General features: G+C 32.1%; 1 protein-coding gene across 1 annotated transcript in view; it reads right to left on the minus strand.

Moving 5' to 3' along the window:
* Positions 1-27,550, minus strand: part of LOC143057528 (uncharacterized) — a 68,708-nt gene that overhangs the window by 14,413 nt on the left and 26,745 nt on the right. The window contains exons 7-15 of the mRNA XM_076230839.1: positions 22,421-22,503; positions 19,349-19,407; positions 16,050-16,180; positions 15,518-15,608; positions 10,980-11,091; positions 10,606-10,780; positions 7,873-8,062; positions 7,081-7,289; positions 5,858-5,952 (exon numbers count right to left, since the gene is read on the minus strand). Of these exons, the coding sequence (XP_076086954.1) occupies positions 5,858-5,952; positions 7,081-7,289; positions 7,873-8,062; positions 10,606-10,780; positions 10,980-11,091; positions 15,518-15,608; positions 16,050-16,180; positions 19,349-19,407; positions 22,421-22,503 (1,145 nt within the window). The remainder of the gene's footprint in view (positions 1-5,857; positions 5,953-7,080; positions 7,290-7,872; positions 8,063-10,605; positions 10,781-10,979; positions 11,092-15,517; positions 15,609-16,049; positions 16,181-19,348; positions 19,408-22,420; positions 22,504-27,550) is intronic.

Consider the following 27,550-nt stretch of genomic DNA (forward strand, 5'->3'; position numbering starts at 1 on the left):
TATTTTGGTGATAAAAGATAGCAATATGTAAAAAATAGTGCAGTAGATGGGCACAGCATTAGAGGAAGAACTATCCACAAGTTGATGAAGTTTGACAAGGGCACAGTAAAAGATAAACTGGACTTAGTGATGACCCCTTACTCCACTCTGAATTTATTGTATTATAACAAAGGCATTCTCTGTGTCTTGGAGACAGATACAAAGATTGCAAATATCAATAAAAACAAAAACCCTGACCACACCTTCAATATATGTACAAACAGCCAGAAAAAAGAAAACTTCATTACATTTCAACTGTAAGAGTTGTGTGGAATAGCTTTATAGCCATGCATAATGGGACCAACAGACGTAAAGACGGACAGACAAAGGGAAAGACATTATTTTGTGACTTGAATATCTGAGCATATATATTACATTGATTAATCTCTGAAAATGTTCATGGGTAGGTATAGAATGTTATGATCAATGCACTATATTTTGTGAATCAAAAAGGTAGTGATAAGCCTTGGAAGATTTAGATATCAAGTCAGTAACTTGGGATTTTGATAGCATTTTATGCTATCTTTACCAAATAATAACTCTCACATTTGTGACCTGCATCATCGATATAACTTAAGTTAGTTTTTGTGTGCCATAAATCTAGTTATGCAAACTCATGATCCTACATATCCTATTGATACCATATGTTTATATTTTGGCATTGCTGAAACTTATTTGTTATACAAGTTATTGTTTCTGAACCCTAAAAAAAAATGTTTTTGTTGGCCCCTATTTAGCCCCTTATTCCTAAACAGCTATGACAATAACTTCTAAAATCAATCCAAACATTCCAATTGTGGTATGGCACCTTGTGCTAAAATTTAATGGAGATTCATACACTTATACAAGTTTGTCTTTAAGTCAGACAAGATAAATCATTGTTTTCAGCAACTTATAACAAAACAGCTACGACAATATTCCAAATAAACACTGCACCATCATTGCAGATTTGCCCATCCTGTTTCGAAAGAATAAAGTCCAATAACTTCTCAATGCCATATCAGATATTTAAAAAAATCCAAAGGGAGATAATATCTTAATAGATATAAATCAGTCACTAAAGTTAAATGAAAACTGCTCATAGCACTTTAGGGATATTGTTCAAAAACTTGAAAATCACTCTTATTTATACATAAATTTACATTACTGTGAAATGTAAAATCTAAATTTATAAAAATTAGTCTGACATAAGAAACCTCAAATTAAAAAGAAATAATGCATATGTTTTTTATAACTCAATGAATAGTTTTCATTATAAAACTTATGTAAATATACTTTTTTCTGAAGAAAATTCTTCAATTTGTTCATATTTAGAAGAAGTTTACTTTATTTTTATTGCTTCCTTCTAGGAAGCAATTCCCAACATATTTACCATATGCAAAGTGACCTCAGTGTGGCTCACCTCATGGAAATCTGGTGATCGCAATATGCATGGATGTCCTTAATATAAACTATTTTCTGATTGTACATGTTAAACACATGCTCAATATCCATGCTTTTTTGTTGTTTGTTAACAAACAGGTGACAATCGTTAAACTTCGGCTTCAAAACACGAACTTTAATTACCTGCCATATATTCGCAACAACACTGAATGATGGAAAAAAAAATTGACTATTTATACAATATTTATGCGAAAAAGTGATAAAATTGTGCACAGAAAACTAAGTTAATGATGTTTGTATGCATTCGTTCAAGAATTGGAATTACAGTATTTTTCACCCATCACTCGTTTATTATGGCTTTAAATGGGAGCTTACTACAATAGATATAAAAGATTTACCCAAATGTTAGGAAAACTGCTCAAAGCATTTTAGAGTTATTGTCCGAAAACTGGAAAATCCCCCTTTTCATAATGAATAAAACCCCATAACTCACAAACGTAAAATCTTGGGAGCTCATATCAATATATATAACCAATTTATCAAAGTTTGAAGCAAATTGGGGAAAGCTTTTTTGTGTTATTGTCAGAAAACTGGAAAAAAAACCTTTATGTTATGAATAAAACTCCAAAACTCAGAAACATAATATCTTAAATTTATAAAAAAGGAAAGGGAGATCTCGTCAATAGATATAAACAATTCACCAAAGTTTCATGCAAATTGGTTGAAGCATTTATGAGTTAATGTCTGACATATTGATGACAGACAGACAGACAGACGGAAAATGGTATAACATAGTATATCCCGTAAATGGGCATATAAAAATCAACACTAAACCTCCTGGAACGAGGAACCAATTATCTCCCCAATTTCTTCAATGCAATTTTATCATTATTGAGGGTCAGATTTTTCAGACAAAAATATGGACAGGACGTGGCAGGGTATTTAAAGTCTTTATTTAACAGTCTTTAGAACAGACAGTACAGACCCATGTATTAGACAGGCTCATGATACTTATATAATCTTAAATTTGATTATTGTTTGGTAAAGAATTCTTATATTATTGCTTGCCCATATGTGCATAATTTTGCATCATAGACATAAAATAAATTTAACAAATTTCTCGGAAAGACCAAAATATTTTTGTGATGAAACACAGATAAAATTCCTGGTAAAGTATGAGTAAATTTGTGAAAATGTAATACCAGGTGTTCACATGAACCAATACCTATCAAAAAATCGAAATCACACAAAGGAAGTCATCCATGCTGACATCTTAATACATATTAAAATTTTTATCTTATATTCATTTTTTGTTAAAAACAAACTTTTCAAAAGTTATTTGTGCACTTTTATTTAAAATACAATGCACAAGTACTAGAGTTTCACTATATATAACTTTTATCAGTCATACTAAATCTCTTTTACATGTTGGGATTTGACAATTTGTTGATATACTGTCATTTGAAGAAAACACATAATCATAATTTCAAATTCTTTGGAAAGTTGAAGCATATGGCAAATATTTCATTTCTTAAAAACCAAAAGAAGCATGATCATGTTCTAAGAATTTGCATTCAGTCGTAATCTTACTTACTTCAATTTCAAATTGTTGCACGCCACAAATCATCTTAACATTTTTCCCAAAAATATATTAGATTTCATTTCCTTATTAGTGCAGTCAAACTAAGGTTTACCCTCAAACTAATTGCAACAGAAAATGTTTAAGTTCTAATCTATAGCATTAAGATCCAAAATTACACAAAAAAAGTCCCATAAAATATATCTGAAAGAAAACTCAAAATCATCCTATGGAAATTAACATTGGGAAGGGATGATAACTCTGAAAAATTAGTATTTCTTTTCGGTTTCTGGTTGATTTTATCAAAATTCATGTAAAGCATGATTTTGATGGGTTATAAGTTTGTATTTGACTACATTATATCATCTTCTGCTCATGAAATGTACAAAACCGAAGTGTGATGGGTAAGTCTATCATTTTTTGCACATTTTTCATTAAAGAAATTGTAAATTTGTGGCTTTGTGACCATTTTGAAACAATAATGTGACTATTTGGTATTGTTTATATCTGTAAATTATATTTGTTTAGCATCTACCTTGTTTAAAGAAACTATAAACCACAAAAAGAAGAATATAAATTTAATTATTTTTATTAAATTTGAGATTCTTTACCTTGACATGTTGAAAAATTTAATAAATGATCAACTAATGAATTATGAAATCTAGGTTGTAGCTTGATAAAAGATATGAAAACACCTTTGATAAAGACGACTAAAATATCAAGAATCAATGCATTCTGTTGAATAGAAGCAGTAAAGTTATAATTTTGTATCAATTTTTATTGATATTTCTGCCTTTTTTACAAAGTTATCTCCAATTTCAATGCAAATCTCCATAGGAATTTAAAAAAAAATCATTAGTTTTTAGTCTTCCTCAAGTTATATTTTGTTGAACTTTTTTCTGTGTATATTTGAGATATAATGCTAAAGATTAAAACTTTAAAATCTTCTGTTTTACTTTAAGGTTTAGGGTCAAATTTGTACTAGATAGACTGGACTATATTATATAGGATTTAAATAGGTCACAGGAAAAACAGTTTTGGTAGTAAAACCTAAGTGCTAATTTAAAACATAACATATATGTGAGATTAAATTTGCCCTAACCATACTAGGGTACCCCTTTGTTTTATTTTTAGCCATGGCGGCCATCTTGGTTGGCTGGCCGGGTTAACGGACACAATTCTTAAACTACATACCCTAATGATGATTGTGGCTTAGATTGGTTTAATTTGGCCCAGTAGTTTCAGAGGAGAAGAATTTTGTAAAAGTTAACGACAACAGACGACGACAGACGCCGGACGCAAAGTGATAAGAAAAGCTCACTTGGCCCTTCAGGCCAGGTGAGCTAAAAATTATAAAGGTACAATGTGTTATGACAGCATATAGTGTTAGAAAAAGGGGGAAAATGAGGTTAATTTTAGTAAGATATGATGGGTGTTTTGTTTTGTTTTTTATAAAGTGAATTTTCAATAAAAATTGGACCTTCTACTGCTTAAATTAAATGTGAATCCCTGGTATTTTGTAACAATAATTATCAACATGCATTTATTCATGTTATAATAGTAAAACTTATTGCTTTTTATATATTATTCCTTTGATCTTTTCATTTGATTTTTTTCATATCATGATACTCGCTCGAGATAGAAAATTATTGCTAGAAATTAAGGAGTACATGAATTTGTCAATGTAAATATCAAAGACGTCATAAGCTAAATACCTTAACCCTTGCAACGCTGCACAAAAAAAAAATGAAAAATGGCTGCTACTGCTGCATTCTTTTTGTGTTCATTCATTAGAAAAGAATATTCCTTTTCAAACTGCTGTATCTTTTTTATTATAAAAGATACAGACAAAGTTACTGCATGAAAAATGTTCAGGAGAGCATGAACTGTAATGTTATGCAATTATTTTATTAAAATTTTCATCAGGCTACCTGCATTTTCAGGTAATTATCAGGTAAAAGGTGTAAATTATTGTATTTGTGTTAAATTTTGAATAAAAACGACTTTTACTCTTCATTTAAGTTGTTGTTTTATTTTTCATATAATAAAGAAGACACCAGTTGCTCAATTCCGTAGCGTAGTGAACCATACACATCGTATAATGTAATCGTGGAGCAAGTTAGTGGCTCCATCCTCATAATTTTCAGTCAACCTCCGTTTCCCCCCTTTTTCTACGTCTCGATAAGATCGATCAAATCATATTTCCCACACAAATTGAATGTAATAAACACGTTGAGATAACAGGAAACCTTTTAACTAATCCTCGTTGTCGGTTTTGCAATAGAAATGCTGAAATATTTTCATATTTACAGCGTATTTTCCGATTTCTGCCATTTGCATTTGTCAAAATATTTGTTTTTATTTTCCTACTGTTTTCCTTCTACTGCATGATTTTATAATAAAAATAACCGGGATTTCAAGCGCAAACAGGACCTTGTATATCCTCGATTTATACAAGGAAAAATTAGAGAGAACCCGAATGAAAACTGAATGGTTTGAGAGTCTGGATGAAAAATCTATTGTCATCGCGACATATGCCGCGAATAGCAGTGGCGGACGGCGAACGTCATCGCGGCATATGCCGTGTATAGCGTTGAAAGGGTTAATCATTATATTATAATTATCAAACTCAAATGTTTCTCTATCACAGTCCTTATCTCAGGGCATTTGCTCAAGGAGATTTTAGCTCAGCAACACCCTCTTGTGTGAAAAACCATGGATAATTGATAAACAATTTAGATGTAAACCTTGAATTCACAGCCAATATACCATCTGTAGGTAACACAAAAAAGAGCCATCTATAAGCCAATAAAATATCCAGATTATTGTCAGAAGCAGGATTAGTGATTACAATACCTATATCTAGGATGAGCTTGATAAATCAAGGTAGCTTCATGTCGGACTTCTTCACTGTCATCTCTATAAGATATCTTCAATATTTCTTGGGCTGCCTAAAATTATTTCAAAAATATTGTAAGGCAAGTCATATTTTCATTACTGGACCAGAAAACCAAAAGATGCATGATATATTGTGTGAATTTAACCAATGTTTTTTCATGAAAATAGTCTTAACTGCCTTGCCAGAATAGCTAATTGACAATAGATCTAACAAAACATAAATGTTGCAAATTGGTGTACTTGTAACTGTAAGTAATTTTTTTATAGACATTCTCAAATAGCTGGGTTTTTTAAATTGATAATTTTGTAGCGGGGTTGCTTCCCCTCAGTACAGGTAGAACATATAAAGCCAGTCTTAATCAACTGAGCTAGGGAATCGATTCTTTGGCTCAGTGGCTTAACGCACTGACTGTCACGCAGACGACCGTGGTTCGATTCCCGGTGATGACACTATGAATGTGTAGAGTAGATACATGCTCTCCGTTTACAATTTAATAAAAACCTTTTGAAAAATTCTAAACATTGCCTTTATACTTTCCAAGTTAAGTGAGGAGTTGCTTTCTTTGAAAACAGAAAATCAATCATAAACCATAGGTTATTGTATTCTTGACCAGTATAATTGCTGGACAGTTTGATATTAATCTTCTTTTAATTTTTTGCAGTTGACATATTTGGAATAGATTATCACAGTTGTTTTTGGCATAACCTTAACGAATTTTTGGACTTCAATGCTTTTTAACTTTGCATATTATTTGACCTTTTAATTTTTTTTATTTTTGTAACAGTTACAGTAATTACACCTTTGCCATCGGATTCAACTTGATATTTCATTTTCAGTTATTACAAAGAGAAATATTTGTCAATGAACAAGTACATTTGGTATCTATCATTATTAAAAAAAATGTACAGCTATATGTCATTGTCTTGTTTAAAAAGCATTTTACTTTCTAATCTTTAAATAAAAATATTATTGTTGCAATACACAATATCACATAGTTATGCAGAAGAAATAACAGTTTGAGGGTACGTGGACCACCACCTCGAAGACTAAAATAATTCATATCATATTTAAATATACTTTTTTAAGGATTTTCAAAAGAATCTGAATGCCCCTTGTTGATAGCATTTACTCAGAAATATATAGAGTTTACTCAATAAAAGACACCTATTAGATATCTTACCATCTCACTATCATATTTCCTGAGGGCATGCACCCCTGCTCTTTTGATCCAGGGTGAGTTAGTAGCATTGATATGAGAAACAATATACTCATAGGAATGGTCAATAGCAGCATTTCCAAGACTTTCTAACAGAATCACATGCTTTTTATCATAATCTTCTTCTTCTATTTCTGTCTGAATGGATCTCTTTTGTCTGTACAACCAGGGATCTGAAATAAAAATGTGACTATCAACAAAAATATTGACTGTTCATACATGTGACACAGTTGTGACGTTACAACTGAAGATTTGAAAATTTATAGCTGGAATTTTGGCCTCATAACTAAAGATTTATTACCAACATGTTTATCAAAGTTTTCAGTTGTCATACTAAAATGGTTTGAACCATAACACACCCCACACCCCCTCCCCAAGGTCAATCCTAACCATCCCTTTGTAGTATGAGAACTTCTGGTATAGTTTCAGAGAGATTCATACACTTTAACACAAGTTATTGACTGGAAACTACAAAAATGCTTATTTGGGCCCCTTTTTGGCTACTAATTCCCGAATAGTTGGGACCATAACCCCCAAAATCAATCCCAACTTTCCTTTAGGTTATAAACCTTGTGTTAAAATTTTATTGATTTCTATTTACTTATACTATAGTTAATATCCAGAAACCATCTGTCTTCAGATGACGCTGATGACAACAACAACTACAACAACGTGATAGCAATATATACAACCAAAAAGTTTTTAATTTTTGCAGTCGTATAATAAATGTTATTAGAAAATGATTAAAATTCTTACCATGGAATCCTACTAATTCATTTATTTTTGAAGTTATGTTCTTTGCTCTCTCTATTTCACCACTATCATATAATTTCCTTGCAGCAGCTCCTAAGGCTAACATAACTCTGTCATATAAGATTCCAACATACAGTGATGCTGGATACTTTTCAGGGTGAAAACAAATATCTTCCATACTTTTCAAAATTATCTGAAAAAGTCAATATCAAGTGAAGTTTAAATATAGTTTAAATTCAGTTTCAAATTCTGTACAATTTAAATCTTCTTGGATTGCAAAATTTAAAAGAAGAATACACATGCTTAAATGTCTCGCAAGTTCTGTACTATTAAAATAGTGAACATGCTAGTATGTCTCGCCTTCTTCACTAACCATTGTGCACATGCTAATATGTCTCACCTTCTTCACTAACCATTGATATTATGTTGCTAGTCCTAAATATAAAGCTTTACAACAACTATCACATAAACTTAACATGATCCAAAAAAATGAGGTCAAGGTCATATAAACCAAACAAGAAATACATGTACACCTTACAATCACTCAATACACTAAATATAGTTGACCTTTTCCTTATAGTTTCTAAAAAACCTATTTAACCAAGAAAACTCAACATTGACCGATGAACCATGAAAATGAGGTCAAGGTCAAATGCACCATGTCGGGCTGACATATACAGCATACAATCCTTCCATACAACAAATAGTTTACATATTTTTTATCCTATAGTTTAAGAAAAAATTTGTAAGGGTTCTGCGGAACCAAGTGTCTCGCCTACTTTTGTTGTTAATCGCAGACTCAACAAAAATGAGGAAAAAAATCAATAAAAGTATTCCTCTTGATACTATCTTTTGATTGTAAGAAGCTTCTGTCCAGTGTTTGGTAAAAATCCAGGATAGTTTATGAATCTAAAAAATGTTTTAAAAACTTTAACTGCAGACTGTATGTAATGTTAACTGGAAGAAAAACTGAGTCCATTTATATGTAAAATACAGATAAACAGGTACAAAATTTTAACAAAATTTCCTTCTAGTTACTAGCTTTTGATCATAAACAAGCTTCAGTCCAAGTTTGGTACAAATCCAGGATAGTTTAAGAAAGAAATTAAAATTTCAAAACTTTAACCACAGAGTAAATGTAATGTTTCCCAGCAGAAACACTTAGTCCAATTATAAGTAAAATACTGAAAAAATGGAATATTATTTGTACAAAATTTTCTTCTGGATACTATCTTATAATCATAAACAAGCTTCTGTCCAAGTTTGGTACAAACCCAGGATAGTTTACGAAAGTTATTAAAATTTTAAAACTTTTAACCACAGAGTGAATATTTTTGATCACTGCCGACGACGACTAAAGTCGAAGGCTAGATAAAAAAGACCCTAACTCAAAAACTAAACTTTGATCACTGAACCATTAAAATGAGGTTAAGGTCAGATGACAAACATGACAGTTAGTCATGTACACCTTACAATCATTCCATACACTAAATATAGTAGACCTATTGCTTATACAATGTAGTATTTAATATATGGACTTCACTTGATTTTGGATTGAAGATTATGTTTTGAAAAATAAATTATACTAGAAGGTGCCATAGACATTAATTACAAATGAAATGTTGAAATTGGTGTCAATTGTGCTGAATAATGGAGTCAACAGAGGACAATAAATCCTAATATCATTATGGTATCAGTTAGAACAGAAACACCAGAATTGTAAGACCCACCAAGATAATACAAAATAGTCACTAAAGATGTTTTCTGTTGACATGTTTCAGTCATCAACTGATCTTGAGCTACAATCTATTTATTAGCAATGGCCTTTGCAGCTTGGACCGTGAAATTGAGGTCAAAACTCTAACTTTAAATTAGAAAGAGCATATCATAGGGAACATGTTTATTAAGTTTCAAGTTGGTTGGATTTCAACTTCATCAAAAATTACCTTGCCATAAAAAATTTGACCTTTAGGGAGAAAGACGGACAAACGAACAGAATAACAGACCAACAGACACATGAACCGAAAACATAATGCCCCAAAGTGAGGCATAACAACTTGGGCATAAAAATAAAAATCTCATATTGACCTTTTGGACAATTGGGATAGAAAATTTATCAGAACCTGCTCCCCTAAAAAATTAAAACTGTTGACACAGAAATAAGTATTGTCTGTCAGCAAAACTTTCAAAAAAAGACATCTGACGGACAGCAACAATGATAGTTAATTGAAAGATACTGGACTTTAACCTAGGTGGCAAGTCCTCAAAATGGTCAATAAAAAAAGATGAACTGATAGTGATGCTACTTTATAGGAAGTATCATTGTCTTTCATAAGTAATTCCTATAAAACTAACCTGAGCAGAAAACTGAAACATTGCTTCTTAATTGAGAGTCGCTATTATTTAACGATGACCTAGGGTGCAGGGCCTCAAAATAGTCATCAAACTGATGGTAATGCAACTTTGAAGAAATTATCATAATTTTTTCACAAGTAGTTCCTATCAAACTAACTTAAGCAGAAAACTTAACAATCAGTGATGCAGACAACAACACAACCGCGAAAACAACACCTGTGTCTCACCTTCTTTGATTTTCGTTTTAAGTGAATAAAAATAAATAAAAACAAAACTATCTCTTATGCAAGCCTGAAATAAAAGTATGTACAACATTTTTTGAAGTGGATAAAATGTTGAATTTTTATGCTTTTTTATATTTTACTTGACAACACAACTTACTGGGTGTGGTGGGTCATGAGCGCCAACAACATGTATCATGTACTGTACAATCAAATCAGGATCTAGTTTGGTTCTAAGGAAAATCATTTTACCAACGATCTCTTGACTCTTCTGACTTGTCAATGATCCATATGCATCTAACATGATAACAGTAGACTGTCTTTTTTCTTGGAGTCTAAAATAAATATTAATGTACATCTATGTTCTACAATATCTGACATATTATATAACATAATAAATTTTCAGCTTAATTTTACTATACATAGCTTCATAAAATAAGTATATTGACAGTTCTTGAAAAACCCATTCAGTAGGTGTAGAAGTTATTACATAAGTATTTAACAAAAATAACAGATGCATGTATCTGATCTTACCTTAAGTTCAACTTCATAAAGTAATGTTCTGCAACAAATGTAAGTGTCTTATCTGGTAGTATTTGAAGAATGTTCACTAGCGCCATAAAGCATTCATTTAATCTTGGAGACCCTGAAATTCAAACTCAGTGTTAAATTTTGTGTTATTTGAAAAATATTTGTGTCAAATTTAAAGCCTGTGGTTTGTGCTAAAGCCTTTTGAGCACTTTAGTGCTGACTTTGAACTTTTATAAGTCCTACTTTAAATTTCCTTTATAAACTCAAACTAGAGGCTCTCAAGAGCCTGTGTCGCACACCTGTTACTGTATTTACTGATGTCGGCCATCTTGGTTGGTAGGCTGGGTCATTAGACACTTTTTTTTAAATAGATACCCTAGTAATGATTGTGGCCAAGTTTGGTTAAATTTGGCCAATAGTTTCAGAAAAGAAGATTTTTGTACAAATTACAAAAATGACGAAAAGTTGTTCAATGACAATATTGACTATAAAGGGCAATAACTCCTTAAAGGGTCCTCTAACATTTTTGATCATGTTGACTTATTAATTTCTAGATCTTACTTTGCTGAACATTAAACTATATACATCAATGATAATTGTGGCCAAGTAGTTTCAGAGAAGAAGATTTTTGTACAAGTTACAAAAAATGACGAAAAGTTGTTAAAAATTGACTATAAAGGGCAATAACTCCTTAAGGGGTTGACTGACAATTTTGGTCATGTTGACTTATTTGTAGGTCTTACTTTGCTGAACATTATTGCTGTTTACAGTTTAGCTCTATCTATAATAGTATTCAAGATAATAACCAACAAGAGGCTGTCACAACGACAGCAAACCGGATTTATTAACATTTATTTGTGTCCTGGCTATATCACAAGAACCATTACTGATGAATGGTGAAAGTGACCTCCATTTTGTCATCAGTATCAACATATTAAAATTTGAAAAGCTTAGATTGAATGGTTCATGAGTAAATGCAACAACCTGAATGGAAACGCCATTTTACGATCTTTCAAGAACCATAACTCCTGAACGGTAAAAGTCAAAATCGTCATTATTGAACTTGGCCTCTATTTTGTCATCAGTAACAACATATTAAAATTTCAAAAGCTTTGGTTGAATGGTTCATGAGAAAATGCACGGACACGACGGGAAAAAACATTTTTCAATCTTTCAAGAACCATAACTCCTGAACAGTAAAAGTCAAAATCGTCATTATTGAACTTGACCTCCATTTTGTCATCAGTAACAGCATATTAAAATTTCGGAAGCTTTGGTAGAACAGTTCATGCATAAATGCACGGACACGACTGGAAACTCCATTTTTCAATCTTTCAAGAACCATAACTCCTGAACGCTAAAAGTCAAAATCGCCATTATTGAACTTGACCTTCGTATAGTTGTCAGTAATAACATATTAAAATTTTGAAAGCTTTGGTTGAACGGTTCATGAGTTAATGCACGGACAACATTTGATTGCCGCCCGGCCGCCCGCCCGCCCGGCCGCCCGCCCGCCCGGCTGCCCGCCGTACATCCCCAAATCAATAACCGACATTTTTGTCACAAAAATCCGGTTAAAAACTGCAAAATTTCCTTAAAATAACAAATTCAGGGGCAGCAACCCAACAACAAATTGTCCGATTCGTCTGAAAATTTCAGATCCTGATCACCAATTTCACCTCTTGTCAGATTTGCTCTAAATGCTTTGGTTTCAAAGATATAAGCCAAAATATACATTTTACTCCTGTGTTCTATTTTTAGCCATGGCGGCCATCTTTGTTGGATGGCCAGGTCATCGGACACATTTTTTAAACTAGATACCCTAAGGATGATTGTGGCCAAGTTTGGTTAAATTTGGCCCAGTAATTTCAGGAGAAGATTTTTGTAAAAGTTTACAGAGGACGGACGACATACGCGGGACGACGGACGAAGACAGACGCCAAGTGATGGTCAGGTGAGCTAAAAACTCAATTAAGCAAAGAAAGACATGATAATTTCAGCTAAAATATATTTAGCAGTTCACTGAATGTGGATTGCAAATCTCCTTAAACTATAATTCCCCTATTTGTTTTCTTCTATGCATTCTTTTCACAAATTATCAATGCAATATATCTCATATAAAATGCAGATCTCATGAAAATATAAAAGGGTGAGAATGATATAAGCCAACTCACTCAGGCTCAAAATAAATTCAGTAGTATTTTTTAATGTTGAGATCTTAACTCAATTAACACTTTCTATGCATTATACAGAAAAACATATCTTCACACATACACTTATGGAATGCAATCCAAAATAATTTGGAGGTTGACTAACGGAGTAGAATACTGATAAAGCAACATATAAACTAGCCATTTACCAAAAGTCTAAAGGCTAGCATTTGACACTTTCAAAATTTTGGTGAATTTGTTTTGTTGTCATGATTGTTATAATAAATCAAAGTGATGTAAATCACTCATGGAAAGATTGTAAGAGTAGTTTGAATAATCAAAAGCACGGACGTAAAAGAACATTAATAAAGCACTATTGCTGACAATTGCATAAACTGCAGGTCTTTAGAAGGATAAGCACTCTTTTCAGTAGATAAAATGAGCTAAATGTGAATCAATGATAGTGGGTCCTTATATTTGCGCAACAATTTTGTTTAAATTGCATTTTATATTTTTACCAAATAATGTTCATTGTTACATGTTTCACCTTTGAGACAGAAGTAATTCCAAAACAAAAATTCTTCTATAAATCAAGCTTATCAATTAATTATCTTTGTAGGACATGGGACCAACAGATAGACTTTAAGCTTTAAATCTTAAAAGGTTGTTTTGGGTCAAGTTAGAAAGTTTATTATTTTTCTCCTCTGAGTATTTTTTATTGATTTTGAAAACAATTACCATATGTATGACACTGAAGATTAAAAGTTGTAGTTTATTTTAGTCAATTCATATTTCAAATAATTTCCAGAAAGGGCATTGAAAATGTACACGTACCTTTTCAACATTTTTTTTTTTTATTATTGAAACGGGGATGGCTTCTTAATTGCAAAAATACACTTCTTATATTCAAACAACTAAAATGGTTAACAGAGATTTGAAAGGGAATAAACTATAAATAAATTGTTTACTCTATTTAGGAGTTTTACAATTTTACTGGCTGTTTCAAGTCAAACACTGTACTAACCTAAATTATTGATTAGTTCATGATTATTGCACAGATTTATCAAGTAAATTATAGGACTCACTGTAATACCTTTTATATATTCATATTTAGATTTCCTATCTTGTCTTTTTGTTTGAAAAAATGTCTTGTTAATCCTTAATTAATCTATCTTTCAGACATAATCTACAGATTCACTTTACGTAGTAACTGTATAAAATCAAAAGTAGTAGGCAATTAATAAATCTCTCATTTCTCTTTATCAAACATCTAATGTATACATTTGTGCATTCAATTATGAGGTGAAATATTTGTGTATTAAGGGTGTATTGAGATGTTCAATGAAGGGTCTGTATAATTATGTAAGAGTAATGTTGATTAGTACTGTGGTAAATATTTTAGTGTCATTCAAGGAGGTGTGGCACTTCAATTAAAGCCCCACCTTGTCTCTGATTATTTAGTGATCATAACAGTCATCAATCATACTGGATTTGTATCATTACTCTTACCTAATCAAATTAAAACAAGAATGTGTCCGCAGTACACATTTGCCCCATCCTCACTATCATTTTCTATGTTCAGTGGACCGTGAAAATGGGGGAAAATCTCTAATTTGGCATTAAAATTAGAAAGATCATATCATAGGGAACATGTGTACTAAGTTTCAAGTTGATTGGACTTCAATTTCATCAAAAACTACCTCAACCAAAAACTTTAACCAAAACTTTAACCTGGAGCGGGACAGACGGATAAACAGAAGAACGGATGGAAGGAGGAACAACGAACAGACCAGAAAACATACTGCCCATAAATGGGGCATAAAAATAGCCTCTACATCAACACACCTTAAAGACATACATATATATATACTTGAATGAACTGCTCCAAAATATAACCCAAATTTTTAAGAGTAAAATGTGTTCATATGTACAAGACATGAGAGTTATAAGGAACTATATTTCAGTGTGTAAACATTTTGTAGATTTAGTATCTAACCTGTGCTACAAGTTACTGGGGAGGTCGGTGCCTTAGGAAAGGTTTAGAACAAGTTCTGACCCGTCCAAAAATTCCAGCATAAATTAAGTTATCTCAAGTTATCAATATCTAGGCATATTTTTATATCATACATGTAATGACTTTCCATATATAATCATAACAAATTGTAAAATTTGGAACACCGTAATTCTTGATAATCAGTACTATTGGAGAATTAGTGTACAGGAAGACAATATTCAATAGCAGAACATGTATGAAGATTTTGATAATATAAAGGATTTCCTATTACAAGAGAGTTCATGCATAATTGTTTAATAGTAAAACTTAGCCATTCAATTATATAAAATATATTCAACATTTTTTTTAATTTGAAGATTTATATGACTTCAACATACCTTTTGTTGGTTCATTTTTAATACATGTGATGTTGCCTTCTATTTCCTTCATCTTTCCAGCTACATCTACTTCTGGTTTCTTTCTTTCGTACTTCAATTGAAATGGTTACAGTATAAGGGGTAAAGATGTTTTATACATATTTACTGACTATAAAGGTCTAAACAATAAAATAAAATTAGGTTCATACATGTAGACATATGGAGTAAAAATATGAATTTGGGAAATATCAAATAAATTTTTTAGATGTTTCTATGTGTTAATTCATCTGGCACTTATTACAATGTATTACCTTCCTAGGCAATGCTAAATCAACAACAATTTACGCACGCTACCATTACCCTTATTATAGTCAGGACACTAAGAAGGTGTATTCTTCAACTTCCCTCTAGTATATAGAAGCTGACAATTCTAATACATGCATTATTAAGGAGGTTTTGTCCTACAGGTAAATCAACATTGGTGCAGTCTTAGATCTGTATTCTAGAAATCAAATAAAATACTACATACATAGCATTTTATGTACAAATATACCTTGCTCATATGTATACTGCCACTCAGTATACTTTTCAAAGGTCTCTTGATTCTTTCATCTATGCTGTTAACAGGATGTTTTGTCAGGAAAATCAATTCACCTTTACTTGAAACGGTCATTTCTGGATATTCTAAAATGATACAACAGTATAATAAAAGTAGAGAGTGCATAATAAAAGCAAACTAATATCTATACTCTTATATCAAGATGAGCTATGATTTTATGTGTTTTCTATCTATTTGACAGTCAGACTGTACAACCATGAATACAAGGAGATGCTGATTTGTCAATGTTTATTTGTTCTGCCTAGTAAAAGTTCCCCTTGAAACATATGTTTTAAACTTTGCTATTACATCTGTTCCTAAATATATTCTAAAACCTTTATTCCATACACAACAAATACTGTAATATTTGTTCCTGCGGAAATTTAGAAATGACGTTGGAATATGAAGAAACTTATATTTCTTAACAATATATTTAATGGCACAGAAAGCAATGTACAATCAAAATCTAAGAGTTCTATAGACAAATTCATCAGCACCAAATGAAGAGACCATATTATGGCATATAACATTGTATAAAGGAAAACGTTACAATTCCTTTAGATTTTGAACCACCTGTCTAGAGAGAAAGATGCAATTTTGCATGTAATCAAGAAGTACTGTGGATTCATTATTTTTCGTGGGGTACCAAACTCGTTAGTTTCCTGAGTCCAGATGAACCATAAATTAAAATGTTCAACGAATTACAAATTTTCTATAAGGTTGTTTGCAGACATTGGCAAAACCATGAAATCAAATATCCACAAAATGCAAGTTTGTCTCAATCCACAAAAATAAGTACCCACCAAAATAAATGAATCCACAGTATATTAAAGTAGCTAGCTTTAGAACGTAACAGGATCTTCATAAAAAGAACTTTTATCTATGATCGTTTGTTTGTTTCTTAGGTAAAGAATGGTGTATAGAGTTATAATGGTCTGCAATTTCTTAACATACCTTGGGCAAGGGTTGTTTGTATTTATTCTTGGGAGTATTAAGCAGTTTTGATTTTATTTAATTTGTGTGTAAATCAGCCTCAGATATCTATATTGATGCTGTTAATTATTAATCATAAGCATTTTTATGGTGTAGTCTATCATTACAATTAATTTAAATTGCAAAAGAAAGTTGGGCTGTTTGACTGTGTTGAATTTAAATGTTAAAACATTCTTCTATCATGTCCATTCTTCTATCATGTCTATCCGAAAGTTGAATACAACATACATAAATCCATACTTTGCTGCAAGTACAACAGCCCTAACAGCCTTTAAAGCAACTCATTACCAGTGATTTTACATGGTTGACACTATGACAGGGAATAGTTGTACCATGTATATGGAAAGGTATCAATTAGGGTTAACAATCCCATAATGGGTAAACAATCCCATAATGAACCTGGAAAGAATCGATGCCTCTTTCATATATATGAAAGTGCTTCAATCAAATCTATAAACGACATGTAATTTTGTAGGACAATTATTTGTTCAGATTACATGCATTAATGAGAAGTGATTCTCTAAAATTAGCCAGATTATAAGGACAACAGTTTTTTACAAAATGAATCATTTCTGACTTATTACATGAACCATATTGCTTCTACTTTATTCAAAGATAAAGTGATGATATTCATGTAAACCAAATACTACAAGCAAATCAAACACATGCCCAGAAGTCAGTTGTAAATTTGAATCTTTTTATTGCAGTTTACTCCTTCTAAGGTATGCTATTAACCAAAGAATCAAAATACATTTTGGATAATATAAGAATAAAGAAGACGTGATATGAGTGGTGATGAGACAAATTACATTTTAATTTATTTTGGAGTAAAATCACAAGTATAAAAAGTCCCATGACAACTGTTCTCTAATGTTTAATTCCATACTAAACAATTTAAACACACTTGTTTATAAATGTGAAAAAGACACTCACCAGACAGAGTGTATGTAACGGTTTATTTCTTCCTCTGTAATATTTTATCCTGGGGATAATTTGTCACAGTAATTTTTTCCAGGACATATGGTATTTCACAGGTAGATTTTTTCCAGAGGAGTGAAAATCTATCTGTGTTTGGCGGATAGTATGTACCGGTATATGTTTTCTGTACTATATTTCACAGAACCTTGTGAAATAGAGTCCCATTAACTACTATGTCAATTAACTACTCTCAATCAATATATACCTGACTATAATTATAAAATGTTTCGCAAAGGTAGAACAAATTTGCATAATTTATCAATCAAGGGGAGGTAAAGGTTAAGTTTTTTTCTAATAGATATTCAATAAGATAACTACTTAGATAGAATTTCACAGCAATGGAAAAAATATCCGAGGGAAATATTTTCCTCCGGATAAAAAATAACAACAACAAATGTGAAATTTTTTCCTCAGGATCAAAAGAGTAGGACCGGTAAGGGCTGATTTTGGCAAATTTCAAGTTCATCTAAGAAAGTTTTTGGACTCTTTTTAAACACTTGAGTGTGACTGTTTCAATTGATTCAATTAGTTATGTGTGAAAGATTTTAGCTGATTTAGTCAATAAAAACGCTCTGATTCAAGCTTAAATATGAAAGATCTATCAAATATGCCAAAAAACTTTTCAGATGGTTTTTGTCAAAAATGAAAGTGGCCGCATCCGTGTTCATCCTCAACCTTTACATGTGTTATGTATTATCATCAAATACAACTTACAATTAAATATTATGAATGAACACAAATGCGGCCACTAGCTTTCATTTAAGACGGAAACCATCTAAAATTTAACTAAAATGCTAAAATTGTGAAGATTTCAGTAATTTAACATGACTTAATGATGCTAGTACCCAATATATGTTCATTGTATTGTAAAAAAAACAGCCCATATTTATGTAGCAGAAGCATTCTACTTTCCAGTAAGTAGCTAAAAGATTACATTTTCACAATTTTGTATAACTGCTATATTTTGGGGCCAAAAAGGGATCTTACTGAGCCTACTCCTTTTACCCAGATATAATTTTGCTTTACATGTACACTATCAATCATCACTTACATACACCTTATCCCTTTTCATCCGCCATAACTGGATATCACACACTGGTTCCCGTAAAATTTTGTTGTCATAAAACAAAATATCTGACGCCACAATGAAAAAGTGATTGTGTATGACGTCAAAAATTTGAGTGGCCCGGTCAGTCAGGATTAGCAATAAGGTGTATAAATTTCAAAAATTTCAACATAAAAAAACCTATATTAAAGAACTTGGTTGTTATCATTATATTCACCTATATCTGAAAACTGGTTGACAGCTTTTATTTTTCTCATATTCTTGTGAGGATCAAATCTAAAAAAAACATATATGATATTTTAATTACTTAAAATCTATGAAAGTTCCTTCAAGTTTCAAAAATTCATTCAGGTAATATATTAATTCTTTTATTTTTATGGAGCCTACAAAATTCATGTCACCAGGTCAGATGCTAGAAATGGGAATCAGAAATTTTGGTGTTGTTGGACTCAGCATTATCTGCAGTTTCAAAATTAGGTTTGTTCTGTGGTTAAAGTTTTTTAGACATAGATAACCATGCATACGTGTTTGCAAACAGAATTTTATAGAAGCTTTTTCATTAAGTGCAATCAACAGTTTTTTCTGTGACGTCATGTCTTGAAGGACCATGCACAAGATCAAGTGTTAAAGGGTTATTTTATGTTATTGTTTTAAATATAAGTGTCATAATGGTTACTGTGATTCATCAAAATATCCTTATCTAGATTCGTCAGAGGTCTCAAATAATTATTGTTACCATATTTTTGGAAAAAAATTAACACCATTCGTCAAAATCTGTCTATATTCTTTTTTTTATATTCTAAAAGAAAACATTATATTTTTTTAATCATCCAATGAAAAGTGAACATCTTATCTACATTTACCAAATTTACCATTAACGTCATTTGGCAAAATTTTTTACCTTTATTTGTCATGAAGATACCACCGTCATGCATAAGTGAATCATTATCTTAATGGTGATACCAATGTATTGTTAAAATAAAGATACTTTTATAAACCTAGATGTTACTGGAATCAGAATTTTCTCAATTTTAATGATATAACCAGGCGCTCCGCTGGGCGCAGCTTTATACAACCGCAGTGGTCGAACCCTGAACAGTTGGGACATATTTGGACACAATATTCAAGCTTAACCCTTACCATGCTGAATTGTTTTCAGAAAATGTCTAATTTTCGTTTATTTGCAAAAATATGTAATTATATGCAAATGAGCTTAGCCCTGTTGCTGTAGCATATTGATTCCTTTTAATCTAATGTAGGTGATCACGGGTCGGGGTGGTCAGGGTGAGAGGGCGGGGGCAGGTGGCGGGAATTTGTCCCAAAGTCGGTCATCAGGTGCAAAAAGCGTCAATTTTGCCGATTTTTCGTCCTTTCTCTTGAATCAGAAGACCCAGGGATGCTGGTAAAGGTATCCAGACGTAGCCTGCATGTAGAGTGGATTCTATAGTTAACGAATTGACCCCAACAGTTGTAAGGTCAGAGTGAATCTGATCTTGGTTCAGCAGTCTACAGAAGGTCATTTGGACCCAAAATACTGAATTTCACGATTTTTGCCGATTTCTGACTTCAAATGGACCCAAAACCGGAAGTAGTTGTTTCCTATGCGTATTTCAATAATAATAACGATCAGTAGTTATATGGCCGTGGGTCTGCACTATTTTTGCAAGTTGTATGCCTCTGAACTTCCTGTGAAATACAGATATCGATGTGAAGCCCACCCCTCCAGAAAAACGAGTTTTAGCCAATTTCAATTTTCCAAGTCTGTATTTGTGCTCAAAATGCTACTTATACATGAGAAATGTGAATATGGATAGTCTCAGGTTGACGGAACATGCATAACTTTTAAAATAAGTATCATAAAGTGGACTTCTAAAAGTATGGAACGCCATTGGAGCCAAATAACGGTTATTAGCTAGGGTACGCCCGTCATATGACGGTCACCGCATGGTAAGGGTTAATACTCATTACTGTCTAGATTTGGATTGTGATAAAAATTTTGGCGTAATATAGGTTTTTGTCACAAAATAAATGTGGTCAAAGATCTAACAAATCTATTGCACAATACTGTGCAATTGAAGATTTCTTCTGGAAAATTTCAAATTTGAAAAAAAGGAATCCCTTAAAAATAAGTGTTAACAAAAAATCCCCCCCCCCCACTTAATGAAACCTCCTTGGAGCAATAATCTTTAAACTCACTCCCATCCTTTCCTTTGTAGTATGGAACATTGTAGTACAATTTCAGAGCGATCCATACACTTAATAAAATTGAGAATGGAAATTGGGAATGTGTCAAAGAGACAACAACCCGACCAAATAAAAAACAACAGCAGAGGGTCACCAACAGGTCTTCAATGTAGCGAGAACACAAGTTATTGTCTGGAAACTAGAAAAATGCTTTTTTTTGTCCTTTTTTGGCCCCTAATTCCTATATATTTTGGGCAATTAACCCAAAACTTAATCCCAGCCTCCCCTTTGTTATATGGAACATTGTGGTACAATTTAAGAGACATCCATACAATTACACACAAGTTATTGTCTGTTAACTAGAAAAAAGCTTGTTTTTGGCCCCTTTTTTACCCTTAATTCCTAAACCTTGGCCCCATAACCCCTAAAATGAATCCAAACCTTCTACTTATGGTTTTAAACATCATGGTACAATTTCAGAGCAACTGAAATACTTATACACAAGTTATTATCCTGAAACTAGAAAATTACGTGTTTTGAGCCCCTTTGGGCCCCTAATTCCTAAACGGTTGGGACCATCATCTCCAAAATCGATCCCAACCTTCCATTTTTGTATTCACTTAAACTAAAGTTATTGTCCGGAAACCAATGTGTCTTTGGACGACGCAGACGACGACATCATACCATTGTACGATCCCAAATTTTTTTTTGCGGCCGTATAAAAATAAAGATCTCAAGTTCACAGTGTTTCTCCTTTTAAAACATGTATATCTAATCTTATTTTCAAAATTATTCCAATCATTCAACGTGTTTTTATTGTAAGCTAACTTTTCATTTTTTGCTGAATATGCCAGTTTGAGGCAGATTATCAGCAAAACAAAATGTTTCACTTGAACACAAAGAGAATTATGGTCTTTTATAGAAAATGTATATAAAAAATATCTTACACTAGAATTTTATCATTGACTTCCAACAAATTGTTGTTTCTCAGAAATATTTTTTTTCCATTAAATTTTTAAAATATGAAAAAGTTCATACAATGTAGATGAGAATACAAATCTAGGGTAACTTAAAATGTGTTCAGTTAAATATCTTAAAAACATACCCATTTTGACCTGTCATGGCTGTAAAACTATCTTCTATCAAAACCTTATGTATAATACCAAGTTCCTTTTGGAAAATTAAAGTCTGAAAAAAACATTTAAATAGTTACAGTAGATTCATATAATATATGCATTCATTTATCATTTCGATTTCTACATGATAAACCCAAATGTTAGAAAAAAAGTCATAAAGTCGAGATTACAGGAAAATTTAAAAGCTGTATATAAATATATGTGTCATATTTCAGAATACTAGTTCTGACAATGATGATTGATACTCATCCAGTTGCATTACAAATGTATTTGAAATGAATAAAAATTCGTAAGGGTTCCAGACAAATCCCAATGTCTCGCCTACTTTTGCTGTTATTTGCAGGTTGAACAAAAATGAGTGGAAAAAATCAATAATCAAAGCGCTGAAGGCAGTTAACCAAAAAAATCAAGGCAAACGTAATTATGAAAACTGTGGCAATGTTGCTTCAACATTAAACATTCATATATTGTACATTTATGTTGAACTAATGAATTAGTTATAAAGGCAAATAATTTATATGTTATCAAGGTTTCAAAAGCAATGCATATATATCAATGTATATTTTATGGTGAGTCTGCAGTGGTACAAGTTCGCAATGATTGCAGTTGTTCTAGTTGGTAGTTAACGTTGGTTTAAGTTGACTGTTAGTAGTAAATTTTGACCTAGTACGAACATGTATTAGTATGAATGGACTGGTTTCCCTGTAAAGAAAACTGAGTGTGTGTTTTATAGTATCAAAGTGACGAGACACAAATCAGACAAATGTTCACTACTACAAGGATCAAGGGTGAGGTCTGACTGACCTGCCCATAGTAAATGTAAATGATTTGTTATATTGTCCCATACATGAATACATATGGTTTAGGGGTGGTGATCTTGACGGTTTTCAAGTTCTAAAATAGGAAGGGGTAGGATGACCCCAGAGACTTCCCCTATATTTCATTTGATTTGTTATATATATATATATATATATTGTCCCATACATGAATATATATGGCTTAGGGGTGGGGATCTCATCGATTTCCAAGTTCTCAAACAGGAGGGGGTAGGGTGACACCAGGGACTCCCCCTTTATTTCATTTAATTAGTTATATTGTCCCATACATGAGTATGTATGGTTTAGGGGTGGTTGAATATATGGTTTAGAGGTAGGGATCTTGACCGTTTCAAAGTTCCCAAAAAGGAGGGGGATGGGTTGACCCCAGGGACTCCCCCTATATTTCATTTGATTTTGTCCCATACATAAGTATGTTCGGTTTAGGTGTTGGGATCTCATCTGTTTTTAAGCTATCAAACAGTAGAGGGTAGGGTGAACACAGGGACTCCCCTTATATTTCATTTGATTTGTTATATTGTCCCATACCTGAATATATATGGTTTAGGGGTGGGGATTCCAACTGTTTCAAAGTTCCTAAACAGGAGGGGGTGGAGTGACCCCAGGAACTCCCCTATATTTCATTTGATTATTTTTATAGTCCCATACATGAATGTATATGGTTGTGAGGTGGGGAACTTATCTGTTTCAAAGTTACCAAATGGGAGGGGTAGAGTGAACCAAAGGACACCACCTTTATATCATATGATTTGCCTACATTCAGGTATTATATAATATAGTTGCATTATTTGTGAAAATAAAGTCAGAAACTTCCAGCTACTTTAACTGACCCTTCAAAATTGAGAAAACAAGAATGTGTCCGTAGTACACGGATGCCCCACTCGCACTATCATTTTCTATGTTCAGTGGACCGTGAAATTGGGGTCAAAACTTTAATTTGGAATTAAAATTAGAAAGATCATATCATAGGGAACATGTGTACTAAGTTTCAAGTTGATGTAGCTTTAATAACATAGAAAATGATAGTGCAAAGTTCAGGTTAAAGTTTTTGGTCAAGGTAGTTTTTGATAAATTATCAAAAACTACCTTGACCAAAAACTTTAACCTGAACTTTGCACTATCATTTTCTATGTTCAGTGGACCATGAAATTGGGGTCAAAACTATAATTTGGCATTAAAATTAGAAAGATCATATCATGGGGAACATGTGTACTAAGTTTCAAGTTGATTGGACTTCAACTTCATCAAAATCTACCTTGACCAAAAACTTTAACCTGAAGAGAACGGACGCACGGACAGACGCACAGACCAGAAAACATAATGCCCCTCTACTATCGTAGGTGAGGTGGGGCATAAAAATACCCCTTCAAAATTGCAGTATATATGTTTACGCTTTAAAAGCATCTAACATGCATTATCAACATATATCACTGATAAAGAAAATTTATACTGTGACCAGGAACATATATATTGTTAGATATATACTGTTCCCGGCTGTCACATTGTATTGGATTTTGACTTTAAAATTTGCTGTCAAAAAGTAATTTTGAGTTTCTGTATAAAATATTTTCTGCTTTTTCTTTCTTTCACATATCTTTTGGTTTTCAATTCAAGTGTTTATATTCATTAACCATGCATAGATGTATTTTGTCACCTTTCTGTATTTGTTTTGTAGGTGATCGCCAAAACCCGGAATTACCCTTATCTGTTTCTGGAATCGAATCCGATATTGTAATTGTCTTCATCACAGTAGCCATTTTCATTGTGTTTACAATGTTGTTTTTGTCAGTCAGATACGATTTTACTTGAATTCACACATTTTGTGTCAGCGATTTTCTGTATATAGCTAGCGGTTGAACAAACTGGACATCGCTGTTATGAATAATAATGATTAAAATAAGTTTTGAGATTGTTTATTTGGAGACTTTGGCGAAAAGGTTAGCAAAGTTATTTTTTATTTTCTTTCAAGTGGATTCCACTGGAAGGTCCGTCGGGAGTGGCTAGTAACCAAGCTAAAAGTCTGATTGCAAAAGTGATAGGTGGCGGACTTCGGACAACCGCTCATTTGAAGCCTTGCCTACTAATTGAAAAGATACGAACATTTCGTCTTCTAATTTGAAATTGCTGCCAACAGCATTAACAGTTGAACTTATTATATAATAGACTACTGACGTAGTACTACGTATTGACGACAAACAATATTCCTACGACTCTTGCCATTTGGGAAATCTAAACTACTTGTCTTTAAAGATTTTCGGCGATTAAATATTTCAAACAATTCAATGTTCTTTGATATCTTAGCCAATAGCACAGGCGATAATAAACTACATAAGGATTCCTAATGAGCACTACTTCTTATGTGCATCTTCAAAACTTTTGGGTGATTCCACGATCATTTAAGGTTTTACTGGTAATATTTTTTGTAATCCAGAATTAAAAGTATTAAAAAAGTGTTCAATTAGTTATACATGTATATAACATAGTTACCAGTTAAAAAATAAAAATGGCAAGTATTTTAGCATTTATTGGGTAGACCACAAATCTATGGTGCTCGCATAATGCAGCTTAACTGCATAAAAATATTCCTCTCGATACTATCTTATGATTGTAAGAAGCTTCTGTCCAAGTTTGGTAAAAATCCAGGATAGTTTATAAATCTAATAAATGTTTTAAAAACTTTAATAACAGAATGAGACTGTATGTAATATTAACTGGAAGAAAAACTAAGTCTATTTATAAGTAAAAGAAGTTATAAACAGGTCCAAAATTTTAACAAAATTTCCTTCTAGATCCTAGCTTTTGATCATAAACAACCTCAAGTCCAAGTTTGGTACAAATACAGGATAGTATAAAAAAGTTTTTAAAAAATTTTAAAACTTTAACCACAGAGTGAATGTATTGTATCCTGGTAGAAAAACTAAGTTCATTTTTTTTTTTACAAAATTTATTTCTGAATAAAATCTTATGATCATAAACAAGCATCTGTCCAAGTATGGTACAAATCCAGGATAGTATAAGAAAGTTATTAATATTTTAAAAACTTTAACCACAGAGTGAATGTATTGTATCCTGGCAGAAAAACTAAATCCATTTATAAGTAATATACGGAAAAAACTGATTTTGATTTTACAAAATTTACTTCTGGATACTATCTTATGATCATAGATATTAGCTTCTGTCCAAGTTTGGTACAAATCCAGGAGTTTAAGAAAGTATTAGCTTCTGTCCAAGTTTGGTACAAATCCAGGAGTTTAAGAAAGTTATGAAAGTTTTAAAAACTTTAACCACAGAGTGAATGTAACGTTTCCTGGCAGAAAAACTATGTCTATTCATAGTAAACTACAAAAAACAGGATTTTTTTTTTCATAAAATTTGCTTCTGGATACTATCTTATGATCATAAACAAGCTAATGGCTTCTGTCCAAGTTTGGTACAAATCCTGGATAGTTTAAGAAAGTTAAAATTTCAAAAACTTTAACCACAGAGCGAATATTTGTGGAAGCCACCGCCGAAGATGATGCATTTGGTCTATAAAATAATTGTACCAACAATATATCAAAATCTAACCGATGAATAGAGATCGAGGATACTTGTCCTGATTTCTTATTATAAATATAATATATTTTAATAACACACACAATGACTGAATGTTATCCGGAAAGTGATGAATCCGGAGACGTTTTTCCTAATATTGATTATCGATTTTAACATACATTTTTTGTAAATATGTTGCCCATAAATATCTAAGATTGATTAAAATATACGTAATTTAATTTTATCTTATTTTATCGTTTTATTGTATAATATTACAGTTTTTCTTAGTGGTTGTGGGTTTTTGGGGTGTTCAGCGGTGTTTGGTGGTGTTCGGTGGTGAAAAGACCCACCCCTCGTAAAAAAACTCTCTAATCTATCCCCAAAAAAAATAAATGGTTTGACTTCCCCTTATACATTATATATATAAAAAAGAAGATTTGGTATAATTGCCAATGATACAACTCTCTACAAGAGACCAAAATGACACAGAAATTAACAAATATAGGTCACTGTACAGCCTTCAACTGTTAATGAGCAAACCCCATACTGCATAGTCAGATATGAAAGCCAGAAAGGCCCCGAAATTAACAATGACTTCAATGTAAAACAATTCAAACGACAAAACTAACGGCCTAATATTAATTTATGTTAAAAAATAAATGAAAAACAAATATGATAATGTAACACATAAACAAACGACAACCACTGAATTACAGGCTCATAACTTGG

Source organism: Mytilus galloprovincialis, chromosome 13, assembly GCF_965363235.1.
Source record: "Mytilus galloprovincialis chromosome 13, xbMytGall1.hap1.1, whole genome shotgun sequence".
NCBI lineage: Eukaryota > Metazoa > Mollusca > Bivalvia > Mytilida > Mytilidae > Mytilus > Mytilus galloprovincialis.